At 39.1% G+C, this 21022-nt stretch overlaps 1 protein-coding gene across 1 annotated transcript in view; it reads left to right on the top strand.

The window, feature by feature from the left end:
• The window catches only part of zmat4a (zinc finger, matrin-type 4a), a gene marked incomplete at its 5' end in the record, with an annotated part of 152025 nt that overhangs the window by 75649 nt on the left and 55354 nt on the right, over positions 1–21022 (top strand). The window contains 1 exon segment of the mRNA XM_080894520.1: positions 10918–11074. Coding sequence (XP_080750646.1) covers positions 10918–11074 — 157 coding nt within the window.

Genomic DNA, 21022 nt, shown 5'->3' with positions numbered 1-21022 from the left:
GCAGCACAGCACTGACAGCGGAGAGAGGATTTACTGCTTGCAAATCAAAAAGATTATTTTATTATGCCTTACATGAATAGGAATGAGGCAGCCCCATCCCTTCCTCCCTCTATCTCTCCTCCTGGCCCCATCAGTTACATATTCAGAGGAGTGCAGCACAGCCCTCTATTCTGCCAATGCAGAACTCCAATTATTTCTCACTGTTGAGTTAAGATTTTACACACACACACACACACGCACAGAAAGATTTTCACTCTACATGGCTGCTGAAATATGGCATTCGTCAGGCTTCAGGTGGCTAATTTTATTATATTTTTTAAGAAAAGAAATACAAAAAAAGGAGATATTTTAAACTATGTCGTTGACCTTATCCACATTCCCCAAGTTTATGTCACATCACCATTACTACTTCATACCTGAAACAACAGTTTCTCAGCCAGGTCTCCACTGTGATTGGGAGCCTGCAACATACACCTACCTACTGCTTAATTAATTACATTTCCCTGCAATTAGCTTCTCGTTTATCCAGTTTTAATTAACCATGAAATTATAGATCTTTCCAGTCTGGAAGAGGCATCCCATCCGGTGGTGCATTTTTGCTTCTTCTTGAATATATTTGCTCATTATGTCTATAAAATACTGTGTATTAAGTGCAGTAGTGGCTCTGCTGCTGCTACCTTGGTAGCTGAGGGAAGGTTCTGTGTGTTGTGTGTGCCAATGTACATGTGTGTGCTGAGTGTGCTGAGTGTGTGTGTGTGTGTGTGTGTCAGAATGACTCAGAGTGCAGCAGTGTTTCTGTGTTATCACACACTGTGGGAGGAAGAGCTGTGTTTTTGTCTTATCCTCTCACACACGCGCAGTTGTGATCTGTGCTACATTAGAGCTCGCCACAAATAGTATTTCAGTAAAAACAGAAGCCCATGTTCATGTACTCAGAGGTTAGGTATGAAGCCACTGATGCATTCAAAAAAATCGATAGAAAAGCAGGTCCTACCTGACCAGAAGGTCTGAGATTGGCCTTTTTAATATATCCTTCATTTATCTAGTTGAAGGTCTCATTGAGAAAAAAAATGCAACCCTGGCCAAGGAGGCAACAGAAATGACAACACATAAAACACATATAATATAAGAAGTAAACAAATACAACCGACATTCAGTACTGACAGGTGAACACATGACCTTATGAATAACAGACCATTACAAGAGGAACATCAAAAGCAGTCGCATTGACTCATTCATTGAAAAAAGTCAAATATTGTGAGCATGTAGACTGTACTGGTTGTGGTTTTTACACATACAGACACACAAATGAGAGCAGTGATTTATACAGAACAAACAGCCAGTGGAAAGTCTGCGGACACACAGCGACAGCAAGAACTCCAACATGGGGTTATTTACGAGGAACTTCTGATGATGTATTGAGAATTTCTTCTCCACTCTCTTATTTCTCTCTTGATGTTTTTATGTGCCATTACAGCATGTCAGTAACTTCTGTCTGCTCTCTCCTGAAATCTGTTTGTTTATTTTTTGTGTCTCTGTGCTCATTTTTTCTCTCTTCTCTTTCTCCTCACCCCCCAGCTGCTGGCAGTAGGGAGTTCGTCCTCCCCACTCTCTCTAAATGCTTGCAGACAGGGAATGGTTGCTGTGTTTTGTGTCTCATATTGTAGAGGTTTATCTACAGTAACAATACCTTAGACCTGGTTTAGAAATCTAATTGTCCCAATGACTACATGTCAAATCAGAAATGCAGCCCAGTTTAGACTTTTTTTTAACATAATTTCTGATGTTTCAGATGTTTCTACTTGCAAATGTTTTAGAAATCCCTTTCAAAAATTGTATGTATTTACAGATTAACTTCAAAATGTAAAACTTCTATACAAAGTTTCTACTTTGTGCACTTATGTATCGTGCCTAAAAAGCAACACAATTCACTGTTGGTAAGTCTTTTCTTAGTCTGTTCGACCACGCACATCAATTTCTGATGCAGTTGTGACATCATTTGTGGCTGTGACAATAATGACAATAAAGTCAGCTTTACTTAGATCATATGCACCTGCAGTAGATACAACATTCCTTTTCCAAATGATTCTACACCTTCCCACAACTGGCTGTACGCTATGCTTTGTGCAGCAACATTATGACATCACAACTTGTCCTTATAAAGACAAAGTGGCACTTTGAGTATGCCGAGGCCACAAACTATTTGTGGCAGTGTTTATTCTCCACCAGGTGCAGTGTTTCATAGGATATGATTTGGCCGAGCAGTTCTCTAAAAAGCTGCAATTGCTTTCTTTCAGCCAGGCTTATTTTGACTGGACTTTCCTCTATCGCCCTGTAAATTTAGAGCGTAAAACAATCTCATGACTCAGTGAGCCACTGTTAGTGAGATAGTGTTTAAGTGGCATACAGTAGGTTTTCCTCTAAAAATAGCAGTGTACAGAGAATAGTATCGATGGCAGTGGAATTATTGAGCTCTAAAACCAAAATTAGAAGATATAGGAAGCTAAAACTCTATCTAGAGTTAAAGGGAAATACAGATTCAGGTGTTTACTCAGTGGCTTTATTTGCAATTTGTCAGATACATTAAAAGACCATCCCACTGTTAACCCCTCTTTGGCCCTGGGACCAAAAATGGTCCCAGGGCCAAAGAGGGGTTAAGAAGGTGGGGTGTTCGATCAAAGCATTTAAGAGAGTTTAAAAAAAACCCCAAAGAGCATGATTTATTAAATTCAAAATGTGCTTTCAATTATATTTTTACACTCTGTACTCACTTCCACTTAGATATCTTTGCTTGATCACTTGTGAATGTGTACGAGCAGTCATGCAGTCTGGAATCGATATTAGTCTTTAACCATAAGACTCCAAGGGTCACAAGTCTTCGATACTTGCCCTTTCTGTAACCTCAATGTTGTGTAATTTTTGGATAAGAGTATGGTGGTGAAATGTCTTTAGGTGGCTCAGCATAAATGGGATTGTGCATGAGATTGGCTTAACTTGACAGATGCATTGGATTCTGCTTTTCCTGATTTGAGGGTCATAAAAAAACTTTTTTTCAGTACTTTTTACACCATTTTTTTCCTTTTTTTTTTTTTTTTTTTGCATAATCAGCATATCACATTTCTTAAGTGCCTATACCCAGTAGAAGACAAACTTACATCTTTAACATTAAAGATCCGTTTAGGTATAAGGCGTGCTTTCTTGTTATTCTTCCTACCCTATTCAGCACATCCGTTTGTGTTTAATGCATCAGCCATTTCAAATATGGCACAATCACAAACCCAAATTAACCGGTGGCACCTTCTTCTCCTGAGCTGTTTTAATGTTCTGCCCTCAGCTTATTTAGATCGCTGTATGTTTGTCTACTGCAATTCAGAACCTCCCACTCAATGACATTAGTTTCCTCTCAGGCGAAGCTTTTGTGTCTGAGCCACACACCTCTCTTTCATCATAAAAACAACAAAAAAGAAAACAGGGCACGATGATGTGGAACTCAACTCTTTTAAAATGAGGGCATGAGATGATTTTAACAGTCTGTGCAGAAGCTGCTGTTGCATATCTGTTTTCATCATTAAGCAATTAATTAGCTTCATTACTAGCCTTATTAATGTGAGTGTTGTGTGAATCAATTTGTACAGTCATGTTGGCACAAGCTTAATGTTAATGTGGGTGGTGAGTGTTGTTGAAAAGTTATGACCTTCAACTGATATTTCTGGGTATCTAATGGTGTGGAAACCAGTGGATGTTTTTTTTCTGATAAAGATTGTCAAATTCAAAATATCACATGTATGTTAATGTAATGTTGCAGACTCAACAGATTGTATGCAAATGCTTCCAAACTGATCAAACATTTTGGAACACTGGAGTATAATTATGAGTCGTATGTCATCCTTGGTGAGTAACTCAGACAGTGTTGCTTTGTAGCTGTGCATTTCCATAGCATATATCTGTAATTTATGCTCAGTGTCTACTTTGTGGGATTTCGGTTGGTCAGTGGCTTGGCTGTTTCGCTTTGTGAAGTAGACCAGAGCAGTGACTTTACAATTTGCAAACATGTGAGTCCAAGTCCGAATTTTTTGAAAGAGGAGTTGTAAATGTCAATGAAAGATTGTTGACTATTAGACTTGGAGGCGATGTCCAACAGAAAACAAAACAGAAAACAAGTCAAATCATGAAAAAAATATATAATTTTGAATTTGGTGACAGCAGAGCAAAAGTTGGAATGGGGCAACAAAACGCTGGATATTAAGTGGTGCTATGAAGAAAGCAGCCCAGATCTAATTAGGCTGGTGGTGGGTCAGTGTAAAAAGAGCATCTTATAAAGTTTCTCAGAAGTAAAGATGATCCTCAGCCCTTCCCATGAGGGTGGCACGGATGCCCCTCCGGTGGTCCTCCTTGGGCTCTCGCACTCTGGGGCCTCTGGATGTCTGGGGCCTGGATCTCCTCCATGCCTGCTTCATGCCCTGGGGGACGGGGCTATGGCTCTCTACATCCTCTTGCAGACCATTACATGTGGAAACCATTTGAATACAAGCGTGCTGATCCACACAGGTGTGCACACGGGTGTTCACTGTTCGTAGACTTAAATTACACCTTTCTTGGCTGCTACTTCAAAGCACATTGTGCGCTGTCGGTCCTGGTGCTGCACAACAACATTGAATATTTAGTATTTACTGCTGTTTACACTTAGCTAGATTAATGCGATGGTGTTGTGTTTAGTATGTTGCTTTGCATTTTTTTTTTTTTGCTTGTTTTCTATTCTTTCTCTCTCAACAGGTGATCCAGGAGATTTTATTTTATTTATTTATTTTTTTCCCCTTTCTCACTGTCCCTCTCCCCTTCTGTTTTTCTTTTCCTTCCTCTTTCTTTCTCCCTTTCCTATCCCTCACTTATGTCTGTCCCGTCTGTAACAACTGAAAATAAAATAAAATAAATAATAAAAACAAAGGTCGATCAAATGGACCAATACGGCAATGCCACGATGATCCATTTGGCAAAATAAATCCATTGGGTATCCTTGTTGGTCTTCAGACAACAATTCAGACGGCTAAAGAACCAAATGGGACAGGCAAAAAAAAAAAGAAAAAAAGTAAAGATGAGCAGAGATTACTAATCTGGTAAACACTGTGCTTGAATTTTGGACAGCACAGTGATTAGTTCTGATAGCTCCCAGCAAGAAGGTCCTGGGTTCAATCCACCATCTGTCTGGACCTTTCTGTGTGGCGTTACCATGTTCCTCCCCAAAACAATCAAGTTGTTGGTTTAGCTTAATTGGTAGTTCTAAAGTACTGCCAATGTGAATGGTTATCAGCCCTGTGATGTCTTATAACAAGAATGGGATGACATTCATTTCCGAAAAGTTGAGCAGCTGGCCTCATCAGTTCCCAAATATTTATGTACTATTAAAAGAACACAGGATGCTACACAGTTGTAAACACGGCCCTGTCCCAATTTTTTTTTAGGCATTCTGCTGCCATCAAATCCAATGAGTTAATATTTTTGTAAAAAATTTACATTTTGTCAGTGTAAACACTGGATGTGTTTTCTGTGTTCTATTGTGAATAAAATATTTTGTTTTTGTTTGGAGCATTCGGGCAGGGGTGGCAATCGTACAGATGTTCTGTACTGAAGTAGTACGTATACTACTGTTAGAAAATACTGCAGGGAAAGTTTATTAAACTTCTTTGCTCAAGTAAAAGTGAAAAAAAAAACAGCTGTGAAATGTACTCAAAGTAAGAAAGCAAAAGTAGCTCCTAGAAGAACAGGTAAACTAAACCTTGTGCTACATTAAGGTAATAATAAAATAATATTAGAAACTTTATTTCAGTCAATTAAAAAAAAGATTTTGGCTCTAGACTATAATACTCTGACTGGATAGGAAAACTTACTTCGCTACAGATTTTCAGATTGCCCTGAACATGTCATGTGGCTAGCTATTGAATTTAGGCCATGAGGGGCTAAATTGGGGCAAAATTGCTATTAAGAAGAAATAAATAAAACACACACAATGAATAGTGACAGATTTCAACCCAACTCTGTGCAATTGAGGGGCCATAAACTCAGAAATCATAGTATGACAGTAAAATTTTACACAACCTTAAATGTACTAAAGTTGTATAAATAAAATCAGGAAAGTTTGACGAGGTCAGATGGACTCACTAACTTTTCATGGAATGACCCAGCATCATTTTTAAATATTTAACTAAACATCTCACATTGTCCACTTGAAATGCGACGGAAATGTACTTTCAGGAGTTTTAACAAGCAAAGACAAAATAAAGAGTAGCTTGATTACAGGCTGAAAAATAATCTTCAGATTTCTGATTTTGAGTTGGTTCAGTCACTCTTTACCTGTCCAGTGTCGTGCTCATATTTAAATTTCTGAATGAACCTAGCAACTCATTATAACTTTTAACTGGAAACGTTTGAGTACACAAAGTTAAAGTTAGAATTCTTCCCATGAAAAGAATAAAGAGTTGTGAAATTAAATACACAATCCAGTGTACATACAATATTTGCATAGAAAGCCTCGTCTGAACATACCTTACATTTATTTATTTTTTCAAAAACTAAATTCAATAATGTATTCCAATACTGTTGAATAGTTGAAGTGAAAGGTGCAGTTATTGACAAATGTAAAAAACTTTTTCTGCCTACCGTCTGTTAATGATTACAGCCCATTCCATTTATGCACCGTGCCTTCGTCTAGACAGAAAAGACATTTCTCTGTATACAACCGGCTAATGCAGTGAATACAAGAGTCCTTCGGCTGGCTGATTGAAATTGATTGAGTGGTGCTGAAGGTAATTGAATACTGCTGAAATAGCCTACTGGTTCCTTTGAGAGTAACAAGGAAATACTGTTTAACGGCTCTAAAGCAAAGACAGAACAAATGGCATCTGTTGTATCCCGACTCATATCCAACATTCTTAATGAGTACAAAGTTTGTGTACATGCCTTATATTATAACTTTGCATTGGGAATGAGGTTGCCTATTATCCAAATTATTTTTTAAAAGAAAATAAAAAAGTATGCCAATAGCAGAATAGACCACTCTAACATATCAAATGAGGTAAGGCATTGATTTTATTTTACTTGAATATAACTAACGTTAATTCTAAGCTAAGTGCATCTGCCATTTTTTTCAGGTTTGCAGAGCTCTTTAACTAAATACAGAAGTAACAGTAAACACAAAATCTGTTTTTCATTGTTATGGCATCGCCAAAGACATTCAGATTCATTTGTATACAGTCTTTTAATTCAGTAGTCGATATTACAACCCGATATCACAGCAAAGAGTGTAACAGACATGTCGCTCCACCATGTTCATTTCACACTGCCTCTCCAAAGCGTGAAATGCACACACCATTATACTACTGCAAGAGAACAAGTTGGTAGTTGGTAATTGCCAGAAATTATAAAGCTAGACATTATTTTTATTTACATGTAAAATGTTAATAATTTCTGTTTAAATGCTTCACATTTTCTTGAAATAAAATATCTTCCTCTGCTGTTACTGCAGATTACTGCAACTTCTGCATGTGTGTACATGTCATGCTTTGGAGAGGCAACGTGTGAAATGTACACTGTAGATTGGTGTGTCTGTTATGCATTTTCCCTCAACTGGTAGCAGAGCACTCATTGTTTGATAGCATTAATAGGGATTGAGGCCTTATACTTTCCAAGAAAGACTACACATTTTGTATTTGTACATGAGATGGTTTCAAGATATAAATTAGAAAATGTATAATAATTTCATACTGTTCTCACCCGCCACAGGGTGAGAACAGTATGGAATGTCACAATAGGACCTTACATAGGACCACAGTAACCTTACAATGTCACAATAGACACCAACACTTCCTGGGATGCTAAATTGAATAAATGGAAGAAAATGGAAAAATGGATGTGTGCAGTTTCGTACTGTATACTTTAATATGTCTCCATGAGCGAGGTTAGCTGTGTGCTGTCAGCAGTTTTACACTACCTTGCATTTGCGAAGCATCATGCTCTTTATTTGCATTTTGGACACCAACGGCTGGCTGAATATAATGGTCTCTCTGTATCTTTCACCAGAAAACAATGGGACTTGAAGTATTTTTTTAACAAGACACTTATTGTATTGAATGTGGCAAACTCAAAAATTGGTGACTGGTTAATTTTAGCAATAAATTTACCCTGAAGAATGAGAGGGTTGCTGATATTGTATTATTTTCTGTTATTAGATATTCCTTTCACATTCCCTGAAATTCAGATTTTAGTTTAAATATTACCATATATGCTCCAGACTAAAACCTGAACCACCAGTCGCAATCCAAACGCTTTTCTTCTCTACCTGACTGAACTCTTGGAAGTAAATTTATCATGAAGGTGAGTGAGCTCATTATCTCGCTTCATCTCAGACTGAGACAGTTGAACTGAAAAGACACACACACACACTCAGATTCATTGTTCACGCATTGCGTCTGGTAGAGTGCACCATGCACCGGAGCAGACATTTGAGAGATGTCATGAAGTTCACCCTCTTCTCTCCTCTTCCTCCTGTATGAATATCAGCCTTTCGGTGACCTGGCCTGACTGGCAACACACTATCTTCTTCTTCTTCCTCATTTCTCTGTAAAAAAAAAAAAGTAGCACAACCTTGGTGAACAATACTGCTAGGATCGTTCTACATATGGGTGGCTGTAGCTCAGGTGGCAGAGCAGGTCAGCCACTAATCAGAAGGTCGGTGGTTCGATCCCAGGCTGCCTCCGGGCTGCATGTCAAATATCCTTGGGCAAGATACTAACCCCATGTTTGCCTACTAGTGGTGGTCAGAGGGCCCGGTGGCGCCTGTGTCCGGCAGCCTCGCCTCTGTCAGTGCGCCCCAGGGCAGCTGTGGCTACAACGTAGCTTGCCATCGCCAGTGTGTGAATGTGTGTGTGAATGGGTGAATGACTGAATGTAGTGTAAAGCGCTTTGGGGTCCTATGGACTAGAAAAGCGCTATACAAATGCAGGCCATTTACATTTTTTGATAATAATGGGTTTTTGGTGCAGTTTGTAAAGATGGAGTGTGCATATAACTAACGATATAATTGACGCGAGACAAAATACAACTCCACAACTGTACTAGCGCAAAAAAAACCCATTCATGTATTTTCACTTAAACAAGCAGCTGTTTATGTGTATTAAAGCTATATAAAAATTTAACTGTGCAAATGCAAATTCCTTGCTGAAAGTTTAACCAAAAGGCATTTCCAGTAGAAATGGGCTGACATATCCTGAGCATAACCATGTATAATATCCACTGAAGTTAAAAAGAGGTGCTTTGCAACATTAAACTGCAGTGTGCCAAATAAAAAAGTCAAATACGTATTTTTCAGACCATAAGGTGCATGGGATTATGAGGCACATTAAGCTAAACAAAGCAGTCAGATAAATGAAACTTTATTCAACTCATACTTCTTGCTTCTTCCACTTCTGTACCATTGATTCATTAATGCTGTATTCTATCACAGCTGCTCTATTCCCGTGTTGTTGCAGTATATTAATGACTAACCTCGTATTGTGGATGGATTGTCTCAGTTGTTCTCCTGACTGAAGTTTGGTCCGTTTACAGCATCCTGCCATGCAATTGCATTTGTCTCTAACCATCAGGAACCTTCACGTTAACTTTTATGGAGTGGAAAAATGTTAGCGTTGATTCCTCCAGATTCACCGTTTATGTTATGCTAACATAGCTGTGTCGCTAGCGATCACGTAGCACATCATTATAAACCAGCTAGCCCAACTTCAGTAACCTTACAAACGTCACTGCTGTTTAGTTTCCTGTCTTCATTTATGTTGGAAGTGATAGCAGAGCTGTACGTTTGAATTTTTCAGAAATCTCTCAGTCAGAACATGCTATATCATGCTCAGGTAACTAGTGAAACTAGCGAGCTAACTTCCGCTAGCTTCTAACTCCGTTAAGTGTAATAAATTCTGTTTTCATGGGTGCCTGGATGTTAAACTTCATAGTTACACCCGGTAAAGCAGCAATGCTGATCGTTTTATTAAAGATGAAAGAATTTAGACATTTTAACTCTCAGTGATCCTGCAGGGTTTGTTTGACTTTGGGACCTGAAGAGACGGAGTTTAGGACCCAGATTACTCCCAGATTTACGAGCGCCTTAGTCCCACAAATACGGCAATAACGACGGCCCGCTTGCATGTTCTACAAAAAACTGCTTTGTTTTGTATCTGACGGACAAACACCAAACCAGTTCCACATCACTGAAGTGGCAAAATTTTTACAAACTAATTCTGGTTCATTCGCTTCACTCAACGATCCGCTTTCTCCCTTCTCATTCTCCGTTGCCGCCATGCTTTTTTTGGCCATGTGCGTATGAAAACAAAGGCACTACACATGCGCGTTTTACCCATCTTCTATCGCGATATTTCATTTTCTTATCGTTGCCTAACATTGTGCCGGTATTACTGTGAACGGTATAATGTGGCCCAGCCCTACACCCAATCTCTTAGTTTCTCAGACGCCCAACCGAACTGAAATCTTCTGTTACTAGTTGCTTGATCTGGTCTTTATGGTTCTTAGAATTGGTTGTTATTTGTACTTTTTTTGACCTTTTGTTTACTGCTTCTTCTTTAGGTTTGCTTTTTTTTTTTTTTCACTTAATCTATCAGGCTTCAGTTGTCTGCTTTTTGGGTCCTGTATTGGATAGAGTTGACTCTATTTGCATTCTGCCAGGATCCTATCCTTCAGACAGGAAATGTTAGAATTATCTTCTAAGTTGAGTCAGCCAAAGTAAAGCCATTCAGTGTTAAAGTGCTAAAATGATATGCTGTTCTTCCTTTGTTATGCATATTACATGTTTGAACCCTATTTTTAAAGCTCTCAAAAATAAATAAATGTGGTTCTCAATCATGCATTTTTCTTTTCTAGGGCAGTGACGACGGCGATGTGGACAAGAATAAATGCTGCACACTGTGTAACATGTCCTTCACCTCAGCGGTTGTGGCACAGTCACACTACCAGGGTAAAATCCACGCAAAGAGGCTAAAACTACTACTGGGAGAGCAGCCTGCCATCACAACCAAAGGTATATCCCCTGTTAAAAATTCATCATGGGTATCAATGATGGAAGAGCTACATGTGTTCAAAGGGGATTTATAATTGAGAAGAAAATAATTAAGGAATGAGAGACAAGTTATAGTACTTAAGGCTACCATCAAGATATGTGTTGGCAGTCTCGTAGATGTATATGTGAAATTAAATATGTGACAGATCGGGTTTTCTGTTCTCCCTATATTTCCATACCTACTGTATCTGAGCTTAGGAGCAATGCAATAGGACAGACTCTTAGATCAGTGATCCAAAATGTCACAAATAAAAAAGGGGTGCTGTATGGTCAGTATATACTGCGGGAGCCCATAGGCTAGACCAGGGGTAGGGAAATCCAGGCCTCGAGAGCCGGTGTCCTGAAGGTTTTAGATGTGTCCTTGATCCAACACAGCTGATTTAAATGGCTAAATTAGCTCCTCAACATGTCTTGAAGTTCTCCAGAGGCCTGGTAATGAAATAATCATTTGATTCAGGTGTGTTGACCCAGGGTGAGATCTAAAACCTGCGGGACACTGGCTCTCGAGGCCTGGAGTTCCCTACCCCTGGCTAGACCTGTAGCATACTCAGGGAGATGAGGAACAAATTATAATTATATTTATATAATTATAATTATATATATATCATTTTATGTTGTTTTTCTGCCTACCTTTGTGCTGAGTTTTGAAGTACACAATACTTTATCTACAGAGACTTCATAACAAATAAATCATAAGACTTATGAAACTGTGTTATGTCATGGAAGCAACTCAGAATTAAAGAAAATGGTCTTTGTTTAGAACACTTGATTCCTGTTTTCTTACTTTTTTGCATATTTGTCACAGTTAAATATTTTAGATCATCAAATGCTAAGGATGTTATGACGAGATATTAGGTTTGAATATCTTTTTCCCTTAATAAATGAATTCATCAATTAAAAACATCATTGTACTTTGTATTTACTCAGGTTATCTTTGTCTCATCTTAAAATTTGTTTGATAATCTGAAGCATTTAAATATGACTAATATGCAAAAAACTCCATCCATCCATCTATTGTCTTCCGCTTATCTGGGGCCGGGTCGCGGGGGCAGCAGCCCAAGCAGAGAAGCCCAGACCTCCCTCTCCCCAGCCACCTCCTCCAGCTTTTCCGTGGGGACACCATGGCGTTCCCAGGCCAGCCGAGAGATATAATCTCTCCAGCGTGTCCTGGGTCTGCCCTGGGGCCTCCTCCCTGTGGGACATGCCCGGAACACCTCACCGAGGAGGTGCCTACGAGGCATCCTTGTCAGATGCCAGAACCACCTCAACTGACTCCTTTCAATGTGGAGGAGCAGCTGCTCTACTCTGAGCCCCTCCCAAATGGCCGAACTTCTCACCCTATCTCTAAGGGAGAGGCCAGCCACCCTTCGGAGGAAGCCCATTTCCGCCGCTTGTATTCGCAATCTCGTTCTTTCGGTCACTACCCACAGCTCGTGGCCATAGGTGAGGGTAGGGACGTAGATCGACCGGTAAATTGAGAGCTTCGCTTTTACACTCAGCTCTCTCTTCACCACAACAGACCGGTACGGCGTCCGCATCACTGCGCCCGCTGCACTAATCCATCTGTCGATCTCCCGCTCCCTTCTCCCATCACTTGTGAACATGACCCCAAGGTACTTAAACTCCTCCACTTGGGTCAGGAACTCGTTCCTGACCCAGAGTGGGCACTCCACCCTTTTCCGGCTGATGGCCATGGCCTCACATTTGCAGGTGTTGATTCTCATTCCCAAAAAACTCAAGAAGGGGAAATCAGGAGCAGTATTTACTTACATATACTATACATACATACACACACACATATGAGCCACATTAGATTCCAAAAATTTATTTGTGTTATATTTTAATAAAATTGCTTTCAACATCCATACATCAATGTTTTAACTGCTTATCCAGTCTTGCTGTCATTGCTCTGAATATGTATCTGTTAAATCTTTGTTTCAAATTATTACATTATCACAAAATATGGAACTTTTTATGTGGACATTTTACACACGATTTGTCCTGTGGTTATCTGCCCCTCAGCAAGAGCAACAAAGATACAGTTGAGTACCACCTGAAAAGGGTACAAAAGGTACGCATGATGGTCTGTGGTTAGTACTGTTGCCTGACAGCAATAAGGTCCTGCCTTCAATTCCACCATCAGATCAGCCTTTCTGTGTGGAGTTTGCATGTTCTTTCCGTGGGTTCTCTCCAGGTCCCACAGTCCAAAGACATTTAGTTAGTTAGGCAGTTAGTAGGTTTGGGTAAATTGATGATTCCAAATTGCCCATAGGTGTGAATGTGTGAAGCGAATGGTTGTCTGTGTCTATGTGTTTGCCCTGCGACAGACTGGCAACCCGTCCAGGGTGCGCCCTGCCTCTCACCCTAAGACAGCTTAGATAGGCTCCAACCACCCCGCTGAATTGGATAAGTGGAAGAGAATGAATGGATGCACCATGGGATTGGATCACGGTCTGATCTTGTATCAGCTGATGGAAAGATGTCATACTTATATCTGATAATCGTGATAAAATGTATTTTACCTGGTATAATTCAGGGTCTAATTACGTGCCAACAGCAGGTCACGAGTTGGTGTGTTTGCATGTTTCCTTATTTCATGAGTCTGTGTGCGTGTTATTTAGAGTTAATCACCAGCTGCTCTTTACCTCAGGGTGATCAAAGTCTGCTGCCGTTGTAATTTGCTGAGAGCTACTTACCTTGAAATCACGTACATATTAGCAGTTGCGAAAATAATGAGCAAAGGTCACAGAGGAAATACGGCAAACATAATTTTAGATCATTTTAAAGCCCAACACCTGAGTCCACAGTGAGCAGCGTGGATGTGGGTAACTGAGCTTTGTTTGTTTCCTGTGGTTTGTTGGTGCTCCAGTTGACCAGGTCATTGATATGCACTGCAGAGCTTTGTGTTTTACTTTGTGCTCTCACTGCTACATTTCTTTTAATTTGTTGGATGCGTTCAGCTGGCTGATAAGGCAGTAAATTTTTATAGTGGTATTATCTGAAGCCTCACATTGTTGGACCATCCTGAGTTTATCCAGCATTAGTGCTGCCTCAGGCACTGCAGCCTTTTTCCCCTTCCAAAGTGGGAGGATTGAATCCGTAGATTGGCACAGAAACCTCTTGTCTTTGAGTTTATGTTTGACTTAACCTTCTGGCTGAAAAACCTGAATAGAATAATTTCTTTCACCACAGCAGTTCTAGAACAGCATTTACACTTGAAAGTAATGGAAAGGTCCTCTGTTTTACTTCAGGCCAACGGCAAGTTGCGTTTTCTTTGTATTGTGTTTGTGAACTGAAAAAATAGCAGGACAGATTATGATTTAAGTGAGGTCGAAATATTAAAGCTCTCGAAACTGTGGTAGTGATCACCAAATGCTGCTGCATAGTGGCACTTCCCTCTGGTGCATTGACAGCCCAGTTTCCACATGTGGTCTCTGTGCTTTTTTATTCTCGGGATCTAAATTGATCTCTTGCTGCTCATGCTTAGCTGGTTCAAATATTAAGGATCTGAGGCAGTCACTGAAAAAAAGCTTGATGCCAAACAGAGTTTTTGTAAATTCTCAGTGCAGTTTTCCTGTCAAGTTCACAGTTATACTGCTAAAGAATAACTTTTCATTCTGTCTCACATAAGTCATTTGTATTACACTTTTCTCAGCATTCTAAGCCTTTTTAAGCATAACTTAAAAATAACAAGTTACATTAACATCAGATTTCTGGAAATATGATCTGTTTAGGATGTGCTTTTCTTTTGTTCTGCAATAATTCAGCAAAGATGGCATGAACTTCACCTCTCAGGATGCTGGGATGCAGATTGTGATCACAGAGTCCATACATGGCATTTCCCTATGTTCATATATAGTCAATCTAATTGTATTGTCTGTTTACAGTAAATACCACTGAAGTGTGTTTTGTCTCTCGTCCTTACTGCTGTTCACATCTCCATGGTGCTGAAATGCAAGAAACAGTATCTGAAATGAACTTTTTGACTCACCGCCCAAGGGTACTGAAAAAATCCACTTGTTAAGCTCATTTCTTTATTAGGCAAACTGTTAAGTCAGCTTTTTGTGTCTTATACATTTGTTTATATATATTTCATTGGGGGTAATATGATATAATGCTGAATTCAGCCATAAAGAAGCCAATATGTGAAGCATATTTCTAAATATGTTAATGAAATCAGGCCTCAAGAAGTCTTGATCTTCACCATCATCATCATCATCATCCACTCTGCTGTCTACAGCCTTTATAGATTTAACTTTCCAAATAGAAAATCTACCTAACGTGTGGTGCTTGATGGGTTGTAACATGTAACATGTATGCAGTATGTTATTTCTGACATCTTCTTAGACACTTAAATGAAAAGAATGGAAATAAATAAATAATTAGACTTTTGGTTAAAATCCATTTACAAAAATATAAATGTTTTGTTTGGAAATGTCTGGTATATTTATAGAGGACGTTATTTCCCTCCTGCTATTGTAAAACTGATTAAAGTAGAATAGTGTGAACCCAAATGCACTAAGAGCTCAGATTGAATAAAGAACAAAAAGTCTGAATGAAAACTTACAGGGGGTAGCAAAGCCTCACAGATGAAGAAAAACAGTGTTGCTGAACAAAAAAGGAAAATAAAAACAAAAAAAGTCCCAGGGAAAGTTTCCAGGGAAAAAAAACAGAAGAAGATTAAAAATGCATGAGGACACAAAAATCCAAGAAAATCAGACAACTGGGGACAGTTAGGACAGGCTACTGGCTGGAAAACTGGGAAGAAGACCTCAGGCACAAAGCCTATCAAGACAAGTCAGGCAAGTCCAAAGGCAGAGCAGACTAGCTGAACTGTTCCAGAGGGCACTGTGACTGAAGGGCAGACTGGCAAGACTGGTTAGTGGGGGACAGGTTGAGCAGACAGATGGGACTAAAAGCTACAATCCAGTGACAAACACAGAATGACTCTGTGGGCTGGGTAAAGAGCATTCAGCAAAGTTCTGCACAGACTTTTCAGATAACATTACACGATAGCATGGTGCCTAAATGTTCAGATCCTAAAGGTTTAAATTTAATCCTGATTTGGATCTAATCTTGTTGGTCATTATTGGCTGTTTTCACTCCTTTATATCTCGCCAGCAGGTAGCTCAGTCTATCTTCTAATCTCTCATTTACTGTGATGAGTGATAAACAGAGAACAGCCGTGTTTATTTAAGGAAATATCTACCAGTTGTATTAAGAAGTTCATGTAAAGCAAAGGGCTTTTTGTTGAAAAATTGTGTATTTTATCTCAGACTGTGATGTTTTCTAACCTTAAATAGCCTACATCTAACATTAACTAAACAGTATAATAAAACAAAATTAGCAGTTGTAATGCAGTGGAGATGAAGATGTATGTCTATGTCTAGCATCTACTATGCTGTTAATATACATTACACACTGACTGCAGACAGCTGATTAATGATGTAAAAAACTGGGGATAGACATGATTTTAGTTTGGTGGTTTAATTTGAATGATTCAGGTTTAACAGGAAACATTTGGAAACATCCATCCATACTCTTATTCACTTCAGGGTCATTGGGAGGGTGGAGCCTATCCCAGCATGCAGACCAGAGTCAGACCAGATGGTGGATTTGAACCTTCTTGCTGTTGAGGCAATACTTCTAACCACCATGCAAAAAAAAACCCCAGACAGTTCAAAATGGCATAATTATATCTGTTTAGACTTGAATAGCCCAAACATCCAAAGAAATAAAGAGATACCTTGACTTTAGTTTCAGAGGACTTCATGACTGTTTGGTTGTAGTTGTACTTTAGAGATATTGTGACTGCTGAGAAATTCTGATGTAGTGTTCAGACAGCACCCTTTGCTTTTCTTTCTGCCACATGTCAGTGACAGACATAGCCATTAACGAGGCCATCTGTGGCCAATGGTTCAGAACAGAGGCAGAATCGTCTCAGCCAAAAGAGGGGGAGGCACAGCTATCAATCGCACTGACATCCAACAAAGTACCAGGACACCATGGAACCTCTTCTCCACCTGACAGACACATTAAGTTTTGTTGACTGAAGTTGCTGACATCCATCTTTGGGGAATCATTTGTATCACTGAAAAAAATCACTTATTCAGTGCTTCTCTTGCATTTCTTTTAGTGTGAAAATGACAGAAATGAAATTGAAACTGCTCCATTAACATTAGACTCATATATTACCCTGAAGCACAGTGAATTTGTTTTTTATTTGTGTCTGTTTCATTACAGAGGGGTTCAAACCATCAGAAGAAAAAGAAACTATTAGTAAAATGTTGAGTTTTCATTACCCAAAAAACTCCAGTCCTGCTGAAATAAAAGAAATGTTAGCTTAGGTTATTTTATCCTGTGGAAGTGTAATTTAAATCCTCTCAGATCTGTCACAAATACATAATGTCATAAAGATAAATCCAGGGTGCCGAGAGGCCCCAGCTATTGATTTCTGCATAAGTCACATCAGCCGACTCTGTTGATCCAGTTGCCTCTCGGGATGCGTTGTTGTTCTGCCGACTGTCAGCCAGCATACAGCTGCAAAAACTTCTAGCTCTCCAAGCACTGACTTTGGTGTCCACACAGGACATGCTGTGAAAAAAAGCCTCCAATAACACTAATGAGAATTTATAGCATCATGGGAGAGCATCATAAACTTTACTTGATGTTATTTTTGCCTTTGAACAGATATTGTACATCATCTTCTTGTGCCCAAAATGCCTATTCAAAACCCACGATGAACATTCGAGAAATGCACTGTCATCAATCTCTAGTCACAGACACACACACACGGAAAAGTCCTGCGTAAGCGATTGTTCTCAATTTCAAACTTTTTGAAGATGCGAGAATTTCATCTGACAGTTGAAATTAATCTTTAATGCTTTACCTGCAGGCACAAAATTACACAAAGCTTCTATAAGCTAACCAGTAACCCTTGCTTGCCCTTTTACTTGGGCACCGTTGTGTTAAATTTGAATATTTCCACTGACCCACATAGATCATGCTCAGCTGCACACATTTTCTGTTGAATGAACTGCTGGTGTTGCAATGTATTGCAATACGCTTTCTATTTTAGAGCGGAGGCAGGCTAAACGAGCGTTGATCTGTCATTAGTACTTTTATATAATCACAGCCACGTTTATTTTTGTATTTCTTCAGTCGCTATTTCCAAATTCTGGCTTGTTTCCCATCGTCTGTGTCGTAAGCACAATAGCTTGCATGAGCTGCATTTCCTTTAACATCTGCAGCTTAATGTGGGGCTGTTTTGCTCCTGCACTGATTTACCGAGAAGTGATTTAGAGAAATCTGGAGTTAAATTGTTCATATTGTAAAATAGCTGTTCCCCTTCCATTACGTTTAACTGGGGACATTATCTTAAGACTTTAAATGTCTTTGTCTGTTAACATATAATCAACAGCAAGCCTGCATGAATCATAACAGCAACATTTAAAGCTCCTGTATTTTTATATTGCCTTGTGGTTCCCTGCTGTTTCTATCTAATGGGACACTTTAAGCATTTGCAGCATTTTAGACATTCACACATTTGCATTTGATGGATTTCACTTTCATTGTGTTGCAGCAGCTCTGCTTTGAGAGCAAAATGAAAGTGGAGCAATTAGAATGGAACACGTGAAGAGAGCCGTATTATGTGGTCATAATTATTAAGTCCTGAATGACTGTAATCAGCACTAGAACAAAAGATTTTCATTACATTTGATTAACTAAATTGTATTTTCATACATACATCTTTTTCTTGCATGGAGTTTGAAACAACCATTTCAGCAACAACGTTTATGAATTAACTATTATAACTTTCGTCATATGCAGACCTTTTATCTAGTGCCAAAACCCAGATTATTTTTCTGTGTTGTTAGGTTTTTAGGGGTGGGAGTTGGGGACAAGATGGCAATTTATTAAAACTCTTGATAAATGCCAGTAGTGTTATTGTGAGCATGTTAGAAAGTCACTGTGGTAAAGTATTGTGTGAGCGCAAATCCCCAGACAGCGCTGACAGGTGTGATTAGTTTTGCGGGTGATTTACAGAAATAATGCTGTTTTCTAACACATGTGCTGTCAGTTCATTTGAATATAACATACCCAATCTACCAAGAGCAGAGCAATTTTGAGCAAGGTCGCAAACTAAGCAATGATATTCAGCTCCCAGTAAACTAACCGGACAGGTGCAGAAAAGCATATAAATATAGGGCGTACAGTGTACGGTAGAGTCATTATAATCAAAACAGGCTTTGGTAATTGTCTGTAGCTCACTTACTGTCAAAGTGCATGAAGCCTAATGCAAAACCCTTGTGCGCTGTCCATGGTCCTGGATTTCTAACGGTTAAATTTGACTGTAATAAAAACTTAGTTAAAGAAAAGTGTGTTTTTAGAGTTTGTTCATGTAAATGCATTGATCAATCGACGTCCATCCAGGGCTTGGCTATTTTCGGTATTGGGTACAAAGTCAACGTCACCATTCCTCCTTTCTCTCCGCACTTCAGCAATTTTGTGGTGAACCCATTGCACGGGCTGTGAAATTCCTGCTGCTGAATCACAGTATGTTGGAAAGAACCCGGCACTAAAAGTTGAAGAGTTACAAGAAGTAATTGTTTTTAAACCAGTTTGTGCTGGTGCAACCCGTTGGTAAATCTGGTTAGTTACCTCGCCATCTGCTAGGCATACTTCTTAAATGTGACCTAGTCATTCTGTTTGGACTGCCCTACAAGATGTATTAACTTTAATAAATAGAACAACATCAGCAACTTTAACAAAGGCAATAAAAAAAAGAAAACATCCTGCAAGGGTTACTCAAAAACTTAATTTTCCATCCTGAAGCCTTTCTCATTCTGCTGAACTAACTAAACCAGAGGTGGACTCAGCAGCACACTGGGTTTATAGTGCTGACATCGAGAGACAGAGCGGTGATGTCAGTAATGTGAAGTCACCATGAAACAAAAGTTACCTGTAAATAAATGTAAAGGGCTTACAGTGGTTGTTTAAATTTGCTCTATATGCTGACACAAACAAACACACACATATTTTTTCCCCATGTCTTTGCTCTACCCTATTCTGCTTATTCGCTGTTATCTGTGTGTTATCTATAGCTGATATCTGTGCAATATCAGATGTAATGCCTGCCAGATATAAACTGCTGTCACGACTTATAGAGTCAAGGATGATAAACTCCTAGAATATCCTGATTTTAAACTATGTGAATATAATCTCATATAACCCCAAGCCTTGCTTTAATCAGGTCAGATATCTGTGGCATCTTATTACAGATCAAATGACAGATATGATGAAGATATTTATAGGCCCAAGCAATCATCCTCACATGCAAGTTTGCAGTCTAGAGTAGAGATGGAGTGAAGAATTGTTGTGGGTTTAATGTATATAAATATATACAGAAAAGCTGAATAGAAAATCCGCTATATGCTTTAAACAATTTACACTTGTAATTATGTTTGCTGTCCATAGAATGTCAGAGAAGTGGCACTGATGGTAATTGCCTGTTTCATTTCATGCGGCACACATTTTAAAGTGCCCCTCTTTAAAGCGCAGACTGTGGGAGAAAGGAAAGATTTCTGTATCTTCAAACAGCCAAATAGCAATGCAACACCGAGTCGGATCATTTGTCCGGTCTGTTACCTTCTGTGGCCTCCTGCTTTACTTTGCCTGACTTCAAATGTTTCACAGCAGCTGCAGGACGATGTGATAAAACTTAAGCAGCTGTATTCACATATTCTTTTACTTTAGTTATAAAAATAATCTTGCCCAGAGAATATTTTGCATTTTTCATAGCTAATTTAAGCATCAGCTTTAGGCTGCAGTAAAGTTTACTGCAGTTTATTGTTTGTTGCATTTAAAGCAGGGATGTCACTCATTTTACATTGTGGCCCACATACAGCC

The sequence above is a fragment of the Rhamphochromis sp. 'chilingali' genome, assembly GCF_963969265.1.
Source record: "Rhamphochromis sp. 'chilingali' genome assembly, chromosome: 10".
Lineage (NCBI taxonomy): Eukaryota > Metazoa > Chordata > Actinopteri > Cichliformes > Cichlidae > Rhamphochromis > Rhamphochromis sp. 'chilingali'.
The sequence above is the reverse complement of the archived record's forward strand: the minus strand, read 5'-3'. Positions and strand labels throughout refer to the sequence as shown.